Source organism: Onychostruthus taczanowskii, unplaced genomic scaffold, assembly GCF_017590055.1.
Source record: "Onychostruthus taczanowskii isolate IOZ18803 unplaced genomic scaffold, ASM1759005v1 scaffold1, whole genome shotgun sequence".
NCBI lineage: Eukaryota > Metazoa > Chordata > Aves > Passeriformes > Passeridae > Onychostruthus > Onychostruthus taczanowskii.
Genome location: NW_024496525.1, coordinates 5877847 through 5899468, shown reverse-complemented (window position 1 = coordinate 5899468; position 21622 = coordinate 5877847). Strand labels below are relative to the sequence as shown.

The 21622-nt window shown below is 42.5% G+C and overlaps 1 protein-coding gene across 2 annotated transcripts in view; it reads right to left on the bottom strand.

Moving 5' to 3' along the window:
- Positions 1-631: 631 nt before the first annotated feature.
- DPF3 (double PHD fingers 3) overlaps positions 632-21622 on the bottom strand; it is a 167278-nt gene continuing 146287 nt past the window's right edge. For both annotated transcript variants that reach the window (XM_041416632.1, XM_041416468.1), the window contains exons 10-12: positions 16663-16775; positions 15303-15384; positions 632-14260 (exon numbers count right to left, since the gene is read on the bottom strand). In XM_041416632.1, the coding sequence (XP_041272566.1) occupies positions 14190-14260; positions 15303-15384; positions 16663-16775 (266 nt within the window). In that variant the 3' untranslated portion in view covers positions 632-14189. The remainder of the gene's footprint in view (positions 14261-15302; positions 15385-16662; positions 16776-21622) is intronic.

Genomic DNA, 21622 nt, shown 5'->3' with positions numbered 1-21622 from the left:
GATCCAGGAAAGTATTTGGATATGCACACTGAGAGGGGCCAGGGGGCAGGGAGGAGAGAGAAACAGTTTCTGGGGTGTGTGGTGAGGACCATTTGTTGCCTGTGTGTGCTGCTGTTTTCCAACACAACTCTGCTGGTACTCAAACCCACCACTTTCCAGTGCCCCTGAAATAACCCTGGACTGGGGATGCTTTTCCTTCACTTTCACATGAACTTGTGAAAGGCTTCCAGTGATCTCTGAGGGACTTCATGATAAAAATAAAGGAAATCTAATATACTACACGTGGACTCATTCATTAACTGCTCCCCGTTGAAAACCTCTTTTGCAGATACTCACTGTGTGAATCAGCACTCGGCGATGGCTCAGCCATCCCTCAGACACTTCAGCCTTGGTTGTAGGGACTCTGTAAGATTAGAATGTCTTCTGGACTAGGTTGTTGGCACCTTCTGTTTGCTGAATAAACTTTAACACACAAAGTTCTTCCCAAAATTTAAACCATCTCTTTTGATTAATACCACAGCAAACAGGGAAGATCTTGGGAAGAGGGCACTCCCATCTCTTTCCACTCATCTATTATCCAAACAGATACAAAGGCTACAGAAGCATTTTTTCCTTGAACTTTTAATTGAAGTGCTTTAATATAAAAAAACCAGTACATACAAGTTCTAAACTCCTGTTTTCTGCAGTTGTTTACACGTTTTCTAAGTTGCAACAGAATATTAGCTATGTAGGTAGTCAACACTGCTAACAAACTACAGAACAAGTTACTAATAACAGTACAAGATGCTTGGAATACATTCTTGCAAATGTGTATGAATACCAAAGAAATCCTGCAAAGTTGAGAGGCTTCCAACACCCATTTTCCTCTCCTCTCAAACCTCGGTAGGATTTCGCTCACAGGTTTCCTAACCACCAAAACACAGAAGGGCCGATCCTTGGCTGGTGCAAGCTGTGGTGGCTCCATTGGCCTCTGCAGAGCAGTGTGAGTTGCCATGATTCACTCTGTGCTCAACAGCACCTTCTGGCAGGGTGAAACATCATGCAGGTTTCCATGCATGACAAACTGATGGGCCTTCTTGGTCGGTGCTGGCTTAGCGCATTAAACAATCTGGTGTTATCTGAGGGTTTCAAGGCTGATCTCTGTCTCCAAGAAGCAGTTAGATCAGGATGACTGCAGAACAGTCAGGAGCACCCCAGATTCTCATACTGCTCTAGGTAAAGCTGGGCAAATTTCCCTTAAAAAAAGCCAAGGTTTGAAGCCACCCCATCACCTCTCCTCCTCCACAGAAGGCTGGCAAAGCTATCAAGCACTTAATAAAACTGAATGTGAGTTAAGAAGAGCAAAGATACTCCACACAAGCCATGTTAAAACAAATCTCTACATACAAACATTGTAACGATACAGTCACTTCAGAGTTCCAAAGAAAGGTTCACACTTTACAAAAGAGGAAGAGGGGGGAGAAAAGTAACACAGGAAGCTGTCCTTACAATTATGTACTGGTTCCCAAACCTGTGACCTTAATCTGTGGCTGCCAAAAGTAAACGAATACCAAGCAAGACAGTGTACACTCCAATGAGGCCTCACAGGGTGTAGCAACAGGCAACCTGGAGGCAGTGTACAAAGCTGAAAAGGAATTTGAAAGAAAGACTGGCATTTTCTCCTATTCTGGTACATGTACATAAGCAAAGACACAGTGACAAACACATTACAGAAATGGGTCTTTCCAGCCTTTGAGCCCACCTACTTGTCACCCAGGATTGGTCACAGGAGTTTTTCCTCTGAAATGAGAGTGGTATGTGGGGTTTTCTTCAGGCAGGAGCCCTTATTTTTTTCCCTCACTCAGTTGTTTTGACTTGTCTCTGTACCTGCCATGTGACTAATAGGACATTTGGGTTCATCTGAGACTGTGGGGTTTTTCTTACAGGCATCAATACAAAACCTCGTGGTCCTGAAGACCAGCATTTCAATGGCATGCTTCAGTAAGCGCCCAAAACTCCTCCAGGCTATTCACCAACTGGCATTGCATCATTTTAGTGGGAAGCTATGGAAGCTGGCAAACCCATGACAAGGTCAGCATTTCAATTCATCAGCACATTATGAAAAGACTGAGTACCAATGTCTTCAGTTCAGAGTACAGACACAAAATTAAACTTCACTTCTGCTGCAAAGAGGATAAAAGGCTATTTAGAGGATACAGAAGTTGGCATATTGTGGAAAACGTGGTGGTGGCTCACAGTAAGAATTCTTCAGCTGTATTGCCTTTTTAGTGACTTTGATTTTCTATTCATGTTAATTTTTAAGTGTAGTTTTATCCAACCATATTTTCTTGATACCACAGTTATTGCATTACAAAAGCCACTACAATGCAATCACTCAACATACACATACATGGTGTATAGATAGGGGTATGTACAGCCAGGAAGTGGGGCAGCTTCCAACCCACAATTTGTTGTTTCCATAAGAGCAGGCAGATCCCAGTTAGGTGAGAAGTAATCTAGAGCATCCTCAAATGTTGAATAGAAGGCTGTGAGTATATGAGCAGATAGAAACCCCAAAACCTAAACAACAAGAATTAACGCTAATGGAACATCTTCTGCTTTGTAGTTAACTCAGTTGCTCTAAAATGGTTCTCACCTCAAATAATTTTAAGATGCAGGATGTGCAGTAAGTGCAAAGAAAGAGGTGTCCTCCCCTGTGAATGCATGGAGTGGATGTGCTTTCTCAGTATTGCCTAGGTGTTACCCAATACACCTGCTCTTCCCTAACCCACTGTCTTTATAACAAGAAGTCCCTTCCTTCAGTGCCTAACTGGTAAGGCTAGACTATTTGATTACAAACAAACTTCAAGGTTAATGTATTAGAAGACTGGAAACAGATACCCTGATTCTTTTAAAACAATAATGCATTGTACACTTAGTGATTCTCTGAATCCTTTTTCCACAGAGCCAAGCATCACAATGGCAAACTTTTCATAGTTCTGACCTGGCACAGCCAGTTCTAAGAGTTAAAACCTTCAGAGTCTTTGCTTCCCTGCCAAGAATGCTCCCTGCCCCCTGGAGAAAACAGTTCATTCTGAATATTTCTGTGATGTGATGTAGACACTTCTGCTCTGGGATCCACAGCAGATCATCAAATGCTCTCATGCTGGTCAGTCATCAGGAGCATTTTTGACCGCTCTCTGTATTTCTTAAACTATACACAATAAAAATACAACTACATACAATAAATTTGAAGGATTCTTTATCCCTTAGCCAAATGTATTTATTAGACTGAGAAAGAGCACAGGAAGGTACTCAGCTCCTCCAAAAGGTCTCAGAAATTAAGTCAGGAGCTTCTGAAGCTGTAGGATGTTTTTTCATCTTTATGCTGAGCCAAGATTTAGCACACGACTATTGTGCATGTCACTGGCCTTGCACTGACAAGGCCTTACACAAAAAAATGTAATGAAACTTGCAGATTTCATCACTGCAACACTGACCATCATACCAGGTAAATGACATTCCAAAGACCAAAAGAGCCCTTGGGTACATTTGTCTAACAACCTCATCTTCAGACCACCCTGGACCTTCAATGACCCATATAAAAGCCCTTCAATTTTTTGCAGAGGGCTTCCAGGACACAATCTGTCAACAGGAGGCAAGCCACAGAAATGGGTGATGCCATGGCTGGACACACTCTATGGTTCTACTGTCTTTGACATCAAGAAGTATGATGGGAAGAGTCCAGCTGGTCCCCAGAGCTCAAAGCTAGACATTGTTTAAAATACCTTTTCATTTCCAAAATGAGAAGATGTGATAGCAAATTCAATAAGGTACCTCAAATAAAAACCCTCAAGTTTCTTTTTTAAGCCGTTTTAAATGATAAACCAGTGCCAGACAAAGGAGTAATCCCCTCAAGTCAGAGCCCAGTTCTTGGATGTTTTGCTCTCAGACTGAATTGTTCTTAAAAGGGGGAGTAACCTAAGAGCCTTTACAGTCTATTTTTAAATGAGAGGATATTTTTCATTTAAGTGTCTGTAACAGAGTAATTTGAAAATAACTGAGGAAATCATGCAATCACAGATGATCTGTGTTCAGTGTGCTCTGCTGAAGCTGCTGTGACTCCACTGCATTAAGAAAAGACATACATTATTCTGTAGCAATTGTCCATGACACTGAGGCTTACAGCATAAATATTGCAATACCTCATCCAGTTTCTGTATGACACACCAAGTTTTATTGCAGTAATGTCTCATAATAGATGAAGGTGCTGCAGGGTCCTGTTTGGCCAATTGCTATAGGACCCCAGAGTGCATTTCATAAGCAAAGAATATCTCCCATGGGAAGGGAGTTAAGATGAGGACTAGATGCCAGGAGAAGCAGCTAAAAGCGTCATGTTCCTAGGAAAATATTTTCTGTGCCTCACACCCCCACCTTCTCCCAGCCCCTCCATTAAATGGGAGGTTCGTTTCCTTGCTTGCAGATAGTGCTGGATGCAAGATAATGGAGCATGGCCCTGCCACGCACAGCAGAATGCCTCTAAATCAAGAAGCCAGTGTTCTTTGCCAATGTGACAGATTGAAAAATGCTTCTGGTACTTCCATGAGTGGGTTACTAAGCAACACTTTGGCTTCCAGGGAGTAGCCCTGCTGGTTGTGATCTCATGCACGGGCAGCCTGACCACATCCCCAGCTGGAGCACTGGGGAAGGAGGGTGTGTGTGCCAGCAGCAAGGCTGCATGGCTTTGCTTGGCTGTAACACAGGTTCCTTTTGGATGAGCTGTAATCACAAAGGAAAAATATCCCAGAGATGACCATGGGCCTACTCATGAGATGGCTAAAAAGCAAAGACATACTGTCAGGACACACTGTTGGGAGAGAAGTAAAGCTTGGAAGTAAAGCTTTAAACACCTGTGGTGTATCCTGGGTGGCTGTCTCAGAGCAAATGATGCTGAAGAGGACTGACTCCAGGGAGAGATGCTAAAAATGAGAGGGGCTGGGAAAGATTTCCATGTGAAGAGACAGAGAGATCAAAAATACCAGAACAGATTAGAAATCAGTAAGAGAGGGGAGGATGGAGCTGGCTGAAGTGACGTCTCATACAGGTGAGGAAGATAATATGCTGATGTCCACAGTTTTCTGATTTAGCAGTGAGGAACTGTTTATAGAAAATCAGAAGGCAATATACTGAAAACCGATGAAACAAGCTCAAACTCCATGAAGTCAGAGAGAAATTTGCCCTGGTTGCTGACTGTTCCATCATTATATTTTGCTGAGATTTCTCATTTTCCTTTGGAGCTTGTGACATGGCATCACCAGAGCCAGGCTGAGCCAGAACAGGGCATAAACAGGCCAGACTTAGAGAAAAAAAATAACTGTTTTCTTGCATGTGTTGAGTGTGCTCAACTATTAAACAGCCACACACCTTTTCATAAAAACTAAAGTCCAAGACTTAGACTTGGCATCTTTAAGGATACAAGGCCAACCACAAAGTCAGTGGATGAATGTTGACTAAGAGCAGCTGAGAATCAGTCCCACATTTTAGAGCACTGGTTCTCTTTCATGTCTTGATAAGTCATGCTCCAAATACAATTCAGATTAAGTTGTAAGGGATAATGTTTTGCCCTATTTTTTTTAGAATTCTGACACACCTTTCCAAAACAAGTAGGATTTTCTCTTTCCTTCTTTTTCAGTAATACTATAGGACTCTAGATCTATTCCCAATCAGTGAGCAATGTTTACAGTAAATAATAGTAGGGTGATACACAAATTCATATGTGTATATATATTTGTATATATAACTTAAAATCTCCTAACTAAAAATGAATACTATAGCATCACACAGCAAGGCTGTGACAGTGTTCCTATTCAGAGATCATTATTTCAGCATTTTAAAAGTGAACTTACAAGATGATGACAAAACAGCTTTTATCTGGGAGAAGAGCTATGATGTCACAGATTCATTCTCCTTCTATTTTGCTTTAGAATAATGGAGACAATGTTGTCTCAAATCAAATAAAGGAACAACAGCAAAGACTGTAACTCAATCATCCTCACCCCCAATTTTAATTGTTGTGTTTTTCTTTTTAATCACTTCTAGTGGGGAAAAAAAAAAAGTGTACACTGATGGCACGTTCAGCCTGAAAATGGCAGATGAAGAAAAGGTGATCCAATAAATTAGCATGTGCACAAGCTTCTGGTTCTTAGAAGATCTGACTGAATCGCACAGATGACAATTTACTTAATATTCTGAGTTTCTCTTTACATCTGCAGTTCAATGAAATGCATTATTTCCAGGCCTAAGCCCATCACTTCTGACCCAGGCTGTAGCACTGGAAGGAAGTCTAAGTAAACAGGTAAAACTGTTGATATCTGCTGCAGCAGAAGAAATGGAAAGTCAATAAGGTAAAGAGGAGATATCTCTTGCTTTTTTAAAACATCATTTTATGACTGAAAAGTCTTTATGAACTACTGTATGGCCCTAATGCTGAGTTGAGATTAAATAAGCACACAAGCTTGATTCTCTGCAATGATCAAAGGTTTGTTGAACACTTCTAAGAGACAGATAAAAGCTGATGGTTTGATTTGGACCTGTCTATTTTTGAATTGTTCTAAACCTTTCAAATCAGTTTTACTATACACTGTCTCTGAAATACTCTAAGAAAATGAGAGTGAACAAGGAAAGATATTCTGTAATGAAGTTCAAAGGAGATGACACTTGGAAATTCTTCATGCAGAGCCTTCCCAAAAGTATGCAGGGGCACATCTCTAGTGTTGCACTCCAGGGGAGCTATAAAGGAAGAGCAGGTTAGATATAACATTCATGTCTTATCCTTTATTTTTCAGCAGATACTTCCTTTTTCACTGCTGCTCACAAATTCTGCAGTGGGAGTACATTGTGGGCATCCCAATGTGGTCCTGTGTCCAGCAGAAGCACATGTTGGGGCTGGAAACAGATCTGTGCTCAATCAGAGTTCACGGGCAGCAGGGGGTTTGGCCTTCCAAGCAGCAGATCTTGAGAAATGGAAGACCTTATCTTGTAGGCACAAGGATCCCTGATGAGAATTATCAGTTCCAAAGTCTTATATGGTAATAGCAGGAGGAGTCCTATCGCAGCAGACAAAATGCTGAACTGTGCCTTCTCATCCAGAGGTGAGCTATGGCAGCACTTAGACCACTACAGAAAGGAATGCTCTCCAGCCAACCCATTCAATCATTCAAGACATGGAAAGGAGATGAAATGAATGTGTCATCCTTTATCAGTCTTTCCAAATACAGAGAATAAAACCTGCCCTTCTTTCTCCCTAGCTTCTGAAAGTGGGAAGAGATGAAATATTTCCTGAGTCACTATGGAGGTGAAACCTATAGTTTGCTACAATGAACTGAATCAGATGGATAACTAGACTGACAGGAGTCTTAAAGAAAATATCAATACCTGAAAAATCAGCAATTTTCAGGTACGAAGAGTTTTATTTTTAACTACACACACAAAGTATGTGTAGTTAAAAATAAAACTATGCACACAAAGGGAAGTAAGCTGATCTGAAAATAGTAGTTTTCTTATTTCAAAACATCAGTAACAACATATATTCTAAATGCACTAATGCAATAACACTTTACATTTTCACCCAACATGGCAGAAATACACAACAAATATTAATAAACTGTTGGCTCAATTCCCCAGCTGCTAAACGCTTGGCATTCTCACTGGCAGGCCATAAAAGGGTAAAACCTAAAATCCCTTCTGTCCCCTGGAGGCACTTGCTGTTCTTTACCTTCCCCTTTCCCCTCAGTTAAGTGCCTCAATGCACAGTGGTGGAGGGATGTCCAAACACCCCAGCAGTGCAGCTGGAGTGACAGGAGAGTGATGCACCTCTACCCTGTGCTAAGGCTTGGCCATCAGGACAGCAGAATTGTGCTTGCACAATCTGCAGCCTTGCCTCCTTCCACACCCCACTGACCCCAGGGGCCGAGGACACTGCCTGGGAGTGTCAGTCACTCTCGCCCTTGTCTGCAGAGCAGTGAGACCTTGTGGCCCAGGCAGCACTGCCAGAGACAGAGCTGGGACAGTGCCAGCACTCTCTGCAAACTGCTCCCAGGAGCAGGGACATGATGCTTTGGCCACAGACGATGGCACGGGCACTGGTAGGATGGGGACATTGCCTGAGCCTGCAGAGCCAGGGAGCAAGATGGGGAGTGGGCTGGGCAGCTGCACTTGTAAATCAGTCCCCTTCAAACCACAGACACCCCTCTCCTTTCCCTGCCCCTCTAGCAAACCTGAGTTTATCTTATGTAAACCAAACCAGGTTTGGTGCCTGCCCTGAAAAGCCATTTAACTACTGTTGTGGCTGGAGGTCATTGCTAGTAATTGTATCACCACCAAAGATGGATTTGGCTGCCTGCCACTCACAATTCCTGCCCTCTTTTACCAGAGGAGAAGGACTGCTACAGAAACTAAACTTTTTTGTTCCTTCTGCAGGGTTTTGGATCTTTTGCATCCAACTCATATCTTGTCACATGTGCCTATCTCCCAGGCAGTGTCACAAGTCTGTGGCTGGCAGAAATAAATGGTGTAAGGAACAGCCCAGAAGAGCTGGCTCTTCTTGCTCTGCCACAGCCTGGGTGTGCAGCACTGTGGTAAATAGCAGCACTTAGGGGTTGCACACTGTTTGTAGCCTCAAAGGGCTTTGCAGGAGCAGCTAAGAATTGCCATCCTGCCTTTTCTCCAGAAGCGAGGTACAGATTTGAGCACCTGCCCACAGCAGTGCCACAATCCTTGTTGTAAGTGGAAATAAGCCCCATGCTTCATAACTCCCCATAGGTGGGGTGTGGGGAATATCCAGGCTGGCTCAGAGCAGCTCTGAGTGCCCCTGTGATGGGCAGCAGGGCACAGCCCCCAGCAGGACAGGCTGTCCCCATCCGGGACAGCAGCTGGGAACTGAGCTCCAGCTTTGGCCCTCAGTCCGTGAGCATCCCTGCCAGTTTGGCTGGGGGCTCCTTCTGCAGACACCCCTTATTTGGGGGGCTGGGGCAGCCCCCCCTGCTCCTGGCCGGCAGCCGTGGTCACCCTGCTCAGCTGCACGCTCTCCTCCTCCTGTCGTGCAAAAGTGGGAGATGGTAAGATCATAATGAACCCAGAACTGGTTAGAGAAAGGCTTTCCTGACCTGTCTGCCTGCTCCTCTCCACAGAGAGGAGATGCCTCTCTATTATTTTCCCAAAATTATAGAACTGGTCAACTGTTAAAATGTCAGATGACCTCCTTGTGATCATCCCACAGCCTCCCATAGCAACATTGAAAAGATAATCTGTCTTTTGCTCATATCCTCCATAAGATCTACATTTTCTTCCCTCACAAACTGGTGTCAGATTTTTTCCCAATATAAATTATATTAACTTTAAAATTCAAATATTGAAGTGATTTTTTTCTAAAAAGATTGAAACAATTTTCAACTCTTTTGATTATTCTCCCTTAGTTTTGGTATGGAATAATTTGCCAGATTGGACTTCGATAGATGAATAATTATGGTTCTCTCAAAAGCACATTTTTTAAAAATAAATTCACTCCACACATAAAAATCATGCCCTGCTCTACCTGGAATTTTCTTGCCCACAATGCATACTATCCCTCTAGCAGTGACAAGCTTAATTAATATTCCTTTCTACCCCCATCCACTCCTCACCTCCCAAATGACCCCTGTCAAAACACATGCTGTAGGTGTAAAGAAAATGCTACAGCCCCATAACACTGCATGGTGCAGGAGAATCTTCCTTTGGGGCAGAATTGACTAAGCTCCTTCTAAAGAGAGATGAAAAATCATGATTTCAAAGTTATTTAGAGTAACATTTACTTCAAAAGAACACACTTAATGGTGGCTTTCTTAGCTCAAGAGCTGGTCTGAGGTACATTTACAGAATGTAAACTCTGTGCACTGTAAACATGATGCTATGGAAGCACAGTTTGGGGGCAGATTAGGACCCATCTCATGTTTCTCAAAGGTAGTGCCTTTTCCAAGCTATGGGGGAGGCTCTGTGCTGGCAACATGAGTCCACTTCCTCAGTGGTACCACTTGGATGCCCCTGTTCAGTGGCCATTTCTCCACCCCTCTGGTTTCTCAGTCTGCCCCTGCAGGTGCTGCCCTCCCCGGCCAGCTTTCCCACCATGGACAGAAAACTGGGCAGAGCAGCACACAAATGGGATGGAGGGAGAGCCAGAGGCAAGCCATGGTTTCACACAATACAGTCTGAATTGTACAGTCTCTGGAACAGCCCGAGGTAGCCAATACCAAAGTAGATGCCATTGTGGGCATGAAGGAGGTAATGTGCAATTTACTGCATCAGTAAAGATGATTTTCTGACCTTTTTTAGGTTATCCAAAAGGAGTTATAAGTATAAGGATCACGTGCATATGTTTAACTAACATACTTTAAGGCCATTATGCAGACACACTTGGATTTAAATACATCCTCTCCCACAGTAAACATCTGTTTTTATAATAAGGCCAGGAAGAACAATTGCATCATCCAGCCTGACTTCCTTTATAACAGAAACCTTTTTCAGTCAGACATTCCTGTGATTAAATAAGATTGTGTTTAATTAAAATACATCTAGGAATCTGTCCGTTCTTGATTTGAAGTCTTCGAGGCATGCAGGGTCTACCATCTCCTGGTAGTTTGCCCTGATTTGTGCTAAAATATTAATTGCTTTGCCTATACAGAAGAGTTTTGAAAAACACTAGAGTTTGTTCACCTCAGGGACTGCCAACAAACTTGCATGTCCTGCCATAGCAAGAGAGAGAGCAGCACACTGAGCCAGAGCCCTCACACTGTTTAGCGGCCAGACCAGATCAGTGGCAGGATTTGCCTGACAGCAGATGGTGTTGCCCCAGTCACACATCCCAGCAAACATGCAGGAGGACTATCCCCATTGGGGCAGCAGGTGACAAGGAATCAGTTATCAGACTTCCTACACTCCTCTTCCTCACCCCCATGGTAGTGCCACAATGTCTCCACATCTCAGCAAAGCTGGTGCATTTTTCACCTGGGAGGTCAGTCAGTAATTCTGAAGTGCACCGACACACATGGCTCCGAATGGATGCTAAAAACGTCACTGAGAGGTCCATTCCAGCCCCTTATCTTGGACTCAGCTAGTGAGGAAGGGAGGCTATAGCTGGAGGAAGTTCTCTGCATGGGAGAGCTTGTATCTAATCTGGTGCCAAAGTTACCTGGAGCTGCCTGGCTACACAGCACGCAGCACAAAGCTGGAGAGATGAAATACAGCTGGTCCACTGTGGGCAAGTACCCTGTCACATGGCAAACAATGCTTTGGCATCGAAGATCTAGCAATCTGTCCTTCTGTCATACCTCATTAGTGATGAAACCTCAGCAAGGCCACAGAGGAGTGTTTCTGAACATGAAAGATATTGTTGGCTGCAGAATGGTTGTGAGAAGAAAAAACAGCTCTGGATCAAAACCACAAAATAGGAAAGCAGGTGTGCACAGACACAGCTCCTTTAGCAATGTCTCTGTCACAGGGATGGAGACCAGAAGTTCTGCACCAGCTGGTTCCACCAACCAGGCTACCTGAGACTCACATGACGAGCTACCAGTGTCTGCTAAACGCACAAGCCAAAACAACATGCGTGTCCTCTCTGTTTAGGAATGCAGACATTGTCCTACTCCTCCAAGGTCAGTGTAAATGTCAGGACACTGGAAGGCAAGGTGATTTTTATGATGGAAATCTCCAGGTCCTGGTAGCTGAGGACCAACCCAAACACTAACCCACATCTGCTGATCGCACCAGCAGCACCACCACAGAAGTTTCCTGCAGCACACACACTTCTCATTTCCAGTCACTCTTCCCAAAACACCCATTTTCTGTAAGAGAGCCCAGTGGTGTCTCTGGTGAATACACTCTTGCCCTCCTGGCCACAACAGCAACAGGATTTTGTATCAGACTGAACCATGTGATGGTCCCAAAATGCCAGATCAGCAGGGTTCAACCACACCAGCAGATGGGTGTAAGTGCTCATGCAGATCAGCTGTGTCCTCCAAGTGCTCCCCAGGGCCAGGGCAGTTCCAGACTGGGAGGAAGATCCTTTATTTTATATTTGTTCAAGGGTCTTGTCCCAACGGGTACCTGATGCAAGTGCACAGGCTTCCACTTTGCTCTCTCCAGACTTGATGCTCAAATTTCTTTGTGTTCTCAGCTCATTGAAGGGCTGTCACATGGAAAGCACAAGCTATTGAATGAATTTTACAGGGAGCCAGTGCAGCTGCTCCAGGAGAGATTTGGTCCAATAAAATTAGGATAAATACTTTCTACTTTTTTTTTTTCCCCCTAACAGGTTAAAATACTCCTGCTGCAGCCTGAGAAGAGTCTGCAGCATTAGATGGGAGAATCCAGTAGCTGACACAGCTACTTTTGGCGTGTAAGCTGAACAAAAGGGGAAGAAACTATCTAAATAATGAGAAAAAGTGCACTAGGTCAGTATAGCTCATCCTAACTAAGTGTAATTAGCAGGAGAAGGAAGAAAAAATAGCTCACCAATATTGTTTCACAATGTCTTTCAAGTGTTTGGGGACATTTCATTTTGCAGAAGAGTTTCAACCAATATAAACATGCCAAATATAATCTTCAGTATCCTTACCTACTTGTACCAGCAACATGAGTCACATGCTGCTCTCATAAATTTATATTATAAACCCACTTAAAACTATGCATAGAAAGTGATATACATCATGCCCAAAAAAATAATTATTCTGGGCTACTTGGCAGTTCAGGGAGTGGTAGGGTTTTAACCTTAAAGATGTATTTTTTAGAAAATATTTGATGCACTCATTCTCCTAGTAATCTCTTAAATTGTTCAAAGAGATTCAACTGCAATAATTTGTTTTTTCAATGTATGGTCTCACTTAAAATTTTTTCATTTCATGTGTAAAGCTTTGTTTAAATAAAGTAGAACTGTTCCTCTTTAAATTTTTTAATAATTATGAAAATTCTTCTTTTCATGTTAGGTTCAGTAAATTATTCTTTTCTTTAGAGCTGGGGAAGGTTTTTAGAAAAATTATGTCATTGGCCAATGATGCAGTTGCAGAGAATGTGGGGGAAAAATATTGGGAAATTTAGTTAGATCTTGATAATTACTTTGACAAAAAACAGTAACACTTTGGAAATGCTGAAAGCCCGGATTAGGCAATGCACAGAAAATGCAGCTTTCACTTGCAGAACATTTTAGTTTAGAAATTTCAAAAAATTAATCAAAGTGCTTCATTTGACCTTAAGCCAAAATTGTTCCTTTTTGCAACTTACGTAAGATTGCTTGGAAAGCTAACAATTTTTTGCTTTCTGTGATCAACTTAAGATGAGAATTTTTATTTTGTCCAATTTTCTGAGCTAAACAGAAAGTCAGTTGCATATACGTACGATTTTTCACTCAGAATTTTCTGAACAGAAAGAATTGATGTGTCTGGAAGGTACTGCTGGCATTGCAGTGGGACAGCATGCCTGAATACACTGAAAACCAAAGGCATTTCTAAGCATCGGAGTGTGTACCTAACAGTACTGCTCTTCCTTACACTTAAAACAGATTCCTAATGATCTGCCAAATCAGGGCATTTGATTCAATGGAGAAAGTGTCACCCCAAAAAGTTTTGATCAATGCTTCTCTTAGTGACAATGTGCTGTTCATGAACTGGGAAGTATTGAACTAAACACAACTCTCAGAGCACCCCTCTTAAGCACCCATGCATCTACAGAGTGGTTGCAGTAAAGAGATTTCCAGTCAAGCGTTTGAAGAGAAACACCTGGTGCTGCTCCCAGCTGAAGTACTCACCAATAATTCCTTGGGAAATATCTTACTACTTTTTCACTAAAAACAAAAGACTAAACAGAAAGCACAAGGCCACAAAATTGACTTCTCCGCGTTGATATAACAACCCTCCCCCTTCTTCCATGGTGCATGTGAGCCTGTTCATGGCAAGCAGCAACCATGCACAGCAGTGAAGAGATTTCATCCAGATCATTGGGAAAGTACACAGTCCTAGCAGAGCCCAGGAGGTCTGGCATTAGTGACAGTGGATACCACAGATACCTCTTCCTGTATTTGAGTGTCCGTTCGTTTGGATGTGGGTCGTGTCTTTGTGTTCTGGGTGGGAATTGTGTGCTGGTATGGCAACACCAGGAGCAAGGTGTTTCTTGACTGCTGGAGCTCCTCAGGCCTGGTAGCCAAAAGCTGACGCTCTCTCTCTGAGCAGCTCCTGGCACAAATGACAACTCCAGCTCCCTGCAAATGAAGAAATCCTTCTTATAGGAATGACATGAAACTCAGAGTTTATGTCAAGATTGGCTTGAATAATATATGAGATATTCCTAATATTGGAATTGCTTGTATTTTTGTGAAGCAGACTCTGCTGCCCTTGCTTTTGTGTCCATAGGCTTTCTACATGAGCTGCAATGCTCCTGGGGTGTGCATTGCAACGAGGTGTTTTATATTTTCACACTTCCAATAAACCACTTCCCAGTGGAACAGAAACCTTTAGATAATTATTAGCTGCATTTCAAGATTTTCCCCTCCTGATTTAGCTTCCTTTTTACCAAAGTTACAAACATTAGCTCCTGAATGCATGATTAATTTGTAATTATTCTTGTCCGGCCCCTCATGTAAACCGCAGTCACTCGCACTCACAAGCCTCCTTCTCCAATTCTACTGCTCTCTGAGGATTTTAGTCAGAGAACCTCTAATGGTAAGAGACTGGTTCCCTCTGCTCCACAGCCAAAGTTGGACAAACTCCAACCAGTCATAGTATAGTCCAATTGAACCCCCTGCAGAGGTCATAACTGCATTCCAAATGTAATACAGACCACAAAACCCTCACCCTGCCTAAACAGAAACATATCATAGAGCAAGGAAGGTAATTCCCTTTAATCCAGTCTCCTGCCAACAGGCTCTTAGGTGTTCCAGCCTCCCTGTCTGAGGCTTTCCCTCCAGGACTTTGACTTCTTAAGAAGTCCAAAGTCACATTTCACAGGCGCTCAATTCAGTTGACTAAATTGAGGTGACCAGTGACATGTGGGACATCCAGAGGGGGACACCCACGACCCACAAAAGAACCATGTTCTGGAAGAGGAGGAGACCAGGCAAGATTGAATAGGATACCACAGATCACGCTTCACATCTATTAATTTTGTTTCTTTCCAGTGCTACCTCCCTTTGCTTCGCAACTGTTTCTTTAACCCTGCATGGTTCAAAACACCTTTCTGAAATTTTGCCCTTCTCCACAAAGACTTTATTTTGACTTTCAAAGCAGACTTCAGTCATATGTTACCTTCTGGGGGCTCAAAGACTGGTGGATTCAAGCAATACATGTGATAGCCACGGTCACAGTCATCACAGAAGAGCAGCTGGTCCTGAGGCAGGTTTGTTGGAGAGACAGTAGGGAAACAGGGAGAGAAGGAGAGGAGAAGAGAGAAAATTATGTAAATTAGTCTCTTGCCAAGATGAAAACTTAAGTAGGGTAACCAGCAATGTTCAGCTGGGAATGCAGAGCTGCAACAACAGAGACTAAGAGACTGCTGGGAATGTAAAGGCTACAAACATCACTTTTGTTCATCCATGATTAGCCACCATATTCCTGAGAGGCTGCAGAAAGCCTCTCTCAGCACAAGACAGCTCACTTTCTAAGTAGAAAATCACTATGAGAAGTGGAGCAGTTCCAGTCCTAGATGGCCTCACGATGCAGGAATAAAAGCTGTTATGCTGGGGATATGCTCTTCTGAGAGAAGAGGAGAGGCTTTGCTGGGCTCCGGTGTCACCATGTGCTGATCTCATTTCTTCAGAGGAAGCCTTTGACTTAGACAGTTTTCCAAAACTCAGCTGAGTAAATTTTTTGCGAAACAGATGGAAGTTACATGACCCCACCGTGTGGTCTGCAACTCTTTCATATATTTGGGGTGAAAAAAGCTGCTCTGAAGTATCCTGTCATTCCTAAGCTCCCCGGGTTCAGATTTTTTTTTATGCTAAGCAAAAACAAAATCTCAGGCTTAAAATTTATTCTGCTGTAGGGAATATAGTGTTAGCTAATCACCTCCAAAGTTCTCCAGCCACTGTCAATTTTCCAAGGTTCTCACAGGCCACCAAGGACCCTTAGCATCAGATTTTAACTGCAAACCCCGGAGGGTGGACATTGCTCAGCTGTAGGCTCTGGAAATCACTGGAGTTGATGATTAGGTGAGGCTTAGCCATCCCACTTCAAATGGTTTCATGTTTCTCAAGGCTTGTAATTAAGTTTAAAAAATCATACCAAGAAAGTAAAGAAAATCAGGGACAGAAGGCGCATACTTGCCTCTCTTGGGTTATCATGTATTCACATCTACTTCTATCATGCTGAAAGCTCCCTGCAACAGGAATTCATGGCCCCCAGCTAATTTCTATTGAATAAGTACACAAACCACAAGTATCAGCATCTTAAGTGGCCCTATATGATACCCCTGGTAATTTCAGCAGAGACCAGTAGCTGAATGGGGGCACTGGGGAGAATCTCTGTGCTCAGAGGTGGCTCTTCCTTGGAGATGCACAGAAGCAGAAGTAAAACAATGGACCCACACCAGTGCCACATGCTGCTCAAGGGTGGGCACAGCAGCAGCTTGCAGTGATGCTTATTTGCATGAAAAGGTAAATGGACTCACATCGTTCTCTGAGGTCCCACAAAGGCTGCAGGATTTGCACTCAATGCATTGCCACTGATAGGTTTTAACAGCCTCAGTCATGTTTGTGGTGAACTGCAGGCAGGTCGGGTGTCCTGAGGAAGATCGGAAACAACGGTCATTGTTAAGGCTCACTTATTGCTTGTTAATTAACCGGTATTAAATTTGGGAACAAAACACACATGGACATGGACTGATCACAACATGGGCTGCAACTAACAGATACCAAAGAGGAAAGCAGGCATTAACCCTTTCGCTGCCGGGCACAAGAGAAAATCAGAGTCATCTCCACCCCATCGGCAAAGCAGTTTTATTCAGAGCTCTTAAAAATGGTTTGGCTTTGAGTTGGTTTTTGTGGGGATTTTTTTTTAAAGGAAACAAGAAAAAGCATGAAATCAGAAACAAACCAAATTTCAAAGAGAGACCATCCGTCTTAATAGAAATTGGACTACAGTTTCAATTAGCGTTGTTTCGACCGGAACGAAGGACCTGGTGGAAATGAGGTTATTCTCCATTTCACAGCTTCCTTTCCTGGTGTCCAAATGGGTGGAGCAATTCTGTAAACTTTGCTTAAATGGAAGCAGTAGCGTACAGAGAAGACGCAAGACTGGATGGAAGGATATAGCTTTTAATTTTTTTTTAAGAGCTCTGCCACTAAAGTTGGTTGGCACAGAAGAAACCAAATTGCACAGCTAACCTTCCAGGATCAAAACAGGAAACCGAAAGGAAAAAAAATCCCAAGCCAATTCCCACAATGAACTAAATGAAAGGAATAGAGAAGGGAAAGCTAGCAGAACAGTCACATCTAATCGGGAAGGACAAATTGCCAGAGTTACAACCCCCGCCCCTACATGCGTGTCGACTTCAGCTTTGCAAAACAGCGGTATCACAGTAGCAGGGTCAGCAATGGGCTTTCTGGAGGGGAAAATACAAACAAACAAACAAACCAAAGGTAGGATCAGTGTTCCTTCTGCAAAACAAAACAAGACAAACACACCGCTGAAATAAAGTACTGTACTCCCAAACCACCCTTACCTGGCTGAGACATTGCCTAAGTCTCCTGCAATAAGCTCCTGCCTGCCTTCTTGGAAAGCCCCACATTTAGAATCCTTCTCTGACACACTTAAACATTAACACTGTGCATAGTCAGGGCAGGGAGAGTCAATTGCTCATCTGCAGAAACACTAGGAACACAGGTATGCACATCTTGCACTGTTGCCTGTTTCTTCTAGAAACTGGCACCATAAGTTGTGTGGGGTTTTTCACCTCTACCCAGTCTGCTGTTCTTAGACTACAACCAATGGATTGGAAAAAAATCTTTTCCACTTCCACCAGCCTAAGTGCCTTTTTAAGAGTGGAGAAAGAAAGGCTGTTTCTCCAATAAGAAAAAAAAGGCATGTCTATGGTAATGTGGGCACAGATGTGTCATCTTCATTGCCAGACCTATCAGCAATATTTTACTGTGTCATCACAGCAGCCATCACCACCATACAAAAAGTTTCTGTATATTCCAGCTAGTGAAACAAACAGTTGCTGTGAATTGCTGAATAAGGAAGTAATGCTGTAGGGGATATATTTCTTTTATGTGTCCATCATACCACCAAATGCTGTAATAAGAATTTTTGTTCACCAGTTATATTTGTGTGGTTGTGATACAACATCTAAGCCTGTCCAGCAAAGAAATGTATATGCATATTTATTAAAGAAATTGAATAGAAAATAAAGGAGATATTTAGAGAAGGAGGGATCAATGAAATTGCTCATAACACTCTTAAGCCTTTGAATAATGAAACATCTTGACAATACTGATGAGCTCAGATGGGCTAAGAAGATCACAGGGTTTTGGAGCCCTTGAAATGTCAGCACAAAAAAAAGTGACAGTTTTTAACTGAGATTTACAGTGGACCAACTAAAATTCTGGGGGCCCTGAAACTGCAACTAAGCAAAAGGAGATGTGACAAGATACCTTTTCTTGCTGAGAGGACCACATATACTTTCTGATACTACCAAACTAGCAGAACCTGACATGACACTGAAATGTTCCTCCAGATCTGATTTACATTGAATGCAAACCTTATTCCAACACCAGTAAATAGAACAAATGTGCCATGCTACACATTAGGGAGGAATTCATCCCAACAGCAGAGAGTTGCTTCCAGAAATGTTGTACAGTGCTGGAATATATCACAGAAAACAACTCATATAGGGAGGTGAATTAATCAGAGAGTTAAATAGCTTCAGTCACATTTGAAAAGAAACAGAAAGAATGGAATCAAACTTACAGAAATAAATCCCAGCTAAATACATGCACATCTTCACATGCTCATTTGCCTGTGCATACACATTGCTCATTGCAGAGAGTCCAGCTGAGGACCCTCCCTTTCTAACACAACATGAGGGTCAGGTCCTGTTCACTATTTTATCTCTGTCCCTTCATAGCCATTCCTGCTCTCATTTGCCTCAAAAACACCTCTGCAGGTCTCCTGTGTGGCATCTCACATCAGTGGTGCTTCATCCTTGAAGTGATACATCCTACCTATATTGCAGAGCACTTCTTAAAAACCACACCTACCACAAGCCTAAAAGAAATGGTCTCCTGTGGGTTGAGGATTCCTTAGAAAAATTAGGAATAGAGCGAGGGCCACAGTGGTTTCTTTCTAGTAACAAGGCAGAAGTATTTTGCAAGAACATACCAATTCATTCACTCCAATAGGCTCTCTCTCCAAGTACTGTGACTGCAAGAGCAGAGTCTGCATAGCTGCAGGTTGCTCTCTGCTAGCCCAGGGCTTATACCATGTGTAAGGTAAAAAGAATGTCTTTCTTCAGCCTTTAAGTCACATGCTCTTTCACATTAAACAACATTCCTTGTGGTACCATGACCCCAAGTTAATGTCATTGGAAAGACTATTTTTACTTATGCTATCAGCATGGTGAGGCACTGTAGTATATGGCAAGCATGCCACTACATACTCAAAATATTAAAATTCTTTTTCCTTTCCTCCCTGGTTTCTCCTTCTTCATGATCTCTTTCTTTTCCTGCTACTTTGGTTCAAAACCTAGTGTTTTACATGGTATGAGAAAATTCACACATCCAAGACTTCCTGAGGCAGTGTTAGTGAACACCATCCCTGCTCCATATCACAGAATTTCATAGCATTCCTTCTGTGCCAGAATACCTGAACACAAAGTCCTGTAGCTGCACATGGCAAGCTACTACAGGTAGATTCAAATTCCCTTTCTTTTTTCCTTAAAAATAAAAAGGCAACTTCAGGCCACAATTTTCTTTTACACACAGAGCAGTCCAAAATGTGATTCAAGTTACAGACACTGCGGTAGCACACAAGCCAGAGAGCTGACAGTCTTCTTGCTATGTGTTTGAGATGGAGAAGCAGTCTTATTTCACCTAATTGTGTGATGAACAGTGTTTGCTGTGGCTAAGGTGTGCAGCAGAGCCTGCAGCTGAAACCCAGTTAATAATTCAGGTGGTGGCTCCACCCTGGCAAACCCTGGGTCACTCTCACCAGTCTGTATCAGCTCTGCAGATCTAATAGGGAGAGGAAGTAACACATATTTATGGTGTCACCGAAGTCAACAGACAGACCTCTAAAATACACCCTGGGAGCAGCTCTGTTGAAGGAGAAGGCAATATGTTAACATTGACGGTTTCTAATCTACCATAACTATTCTCTACCTAAACTTTTGCTATGCTGCAATAGCTATAAACAACAGACAGAGACAATAAAACTTGCAGTGAGCTTTTAAACAGCTCATCCCTTTGTCCTAAAACAATATTTTAAGGTGTAGATCAGGTTTGAAAGCTCCCTCATCTTTGTCAAAACTCTCCTCTGGATCTGAACTTTGAGACTGAGGCCATATTTTATAGTGACATCAGTGTTTCACATGCCACTGGCTTTAATTGTACATTATGTCCACCAGACAGCTGGTCAGAGAAGCAGGGAGGTGAGCACATTCAGAGACCATTCCTTGTATCCTGCACCTGCTACAATTGCAGGCTGATGGGGAGGATAATTTCAACATAAATACCCTAAAAATATCCAAAAATCTCTTCTGCTTACACTGGTTGTAGAACACTAAGGACCAAAACTGACATTAAAGGGCAGGAGCAATCTGCTGCTTCCAGTCGCTCTGTGACCAGTGAAGGCCTTAGAAGGGCTCATTAGTGCTTTTTCAATAATGGATTCTGCATTGCAAGATTAATTGCAGCCATGTGCTCTGTCACACCCGCCACAGACTATTTAAGTTAACAATCCAATCAATAACCTCTTCCAAACAAAGGCAGAGATTATCTTGAGGGAAAAAAATAAGCAAATACTCTTTTTTTAAAACAAATGTGAAATTATTTATACAGAATAAAAGGAATTTTTACCCAGTTTCCAATTCTTTCCATTATCTTCACAGTGTAGTGGTGGGCTTTTTAATCAATAGTGTGATGAAAACTCACAGGCCTCCTGGTTATATTGCATCACATTTATTCCATAAACTTTCAGGTGTTTAAACAACTATAAATACATATTACAGATATAATGGCCTATGTCACAGGAGCCCCATCCATATAATGGAAGTTTACATGCAAAGAAAATGCATGATTTCCTCCTGCTAAGATTGAATAAGGTTTCTTGTGGCCATTACCATCATTAAACAGAATTATTACCATTACCTGTACAAAAGAAGGGAAACTTGTCATTCTAATAAGTGATATAATTTTATGGTTGTGATTTTAAAATATACCCTTCATTTGTCTGTCAAGAAGGCTTGTTCACAGATATACAGTATCAACAATTCAGATTAGAAAAGGCCCTTTAAAACTCAGACTATCCAAGCACACTGAAGAACTTGGCTCTGCCAGAATCCCAGGGCTCAAGAATCTACAACTCTCAGAAAAAGACCAAACATTCCTGAGGATGTTGGGGAGCTCTTGGCA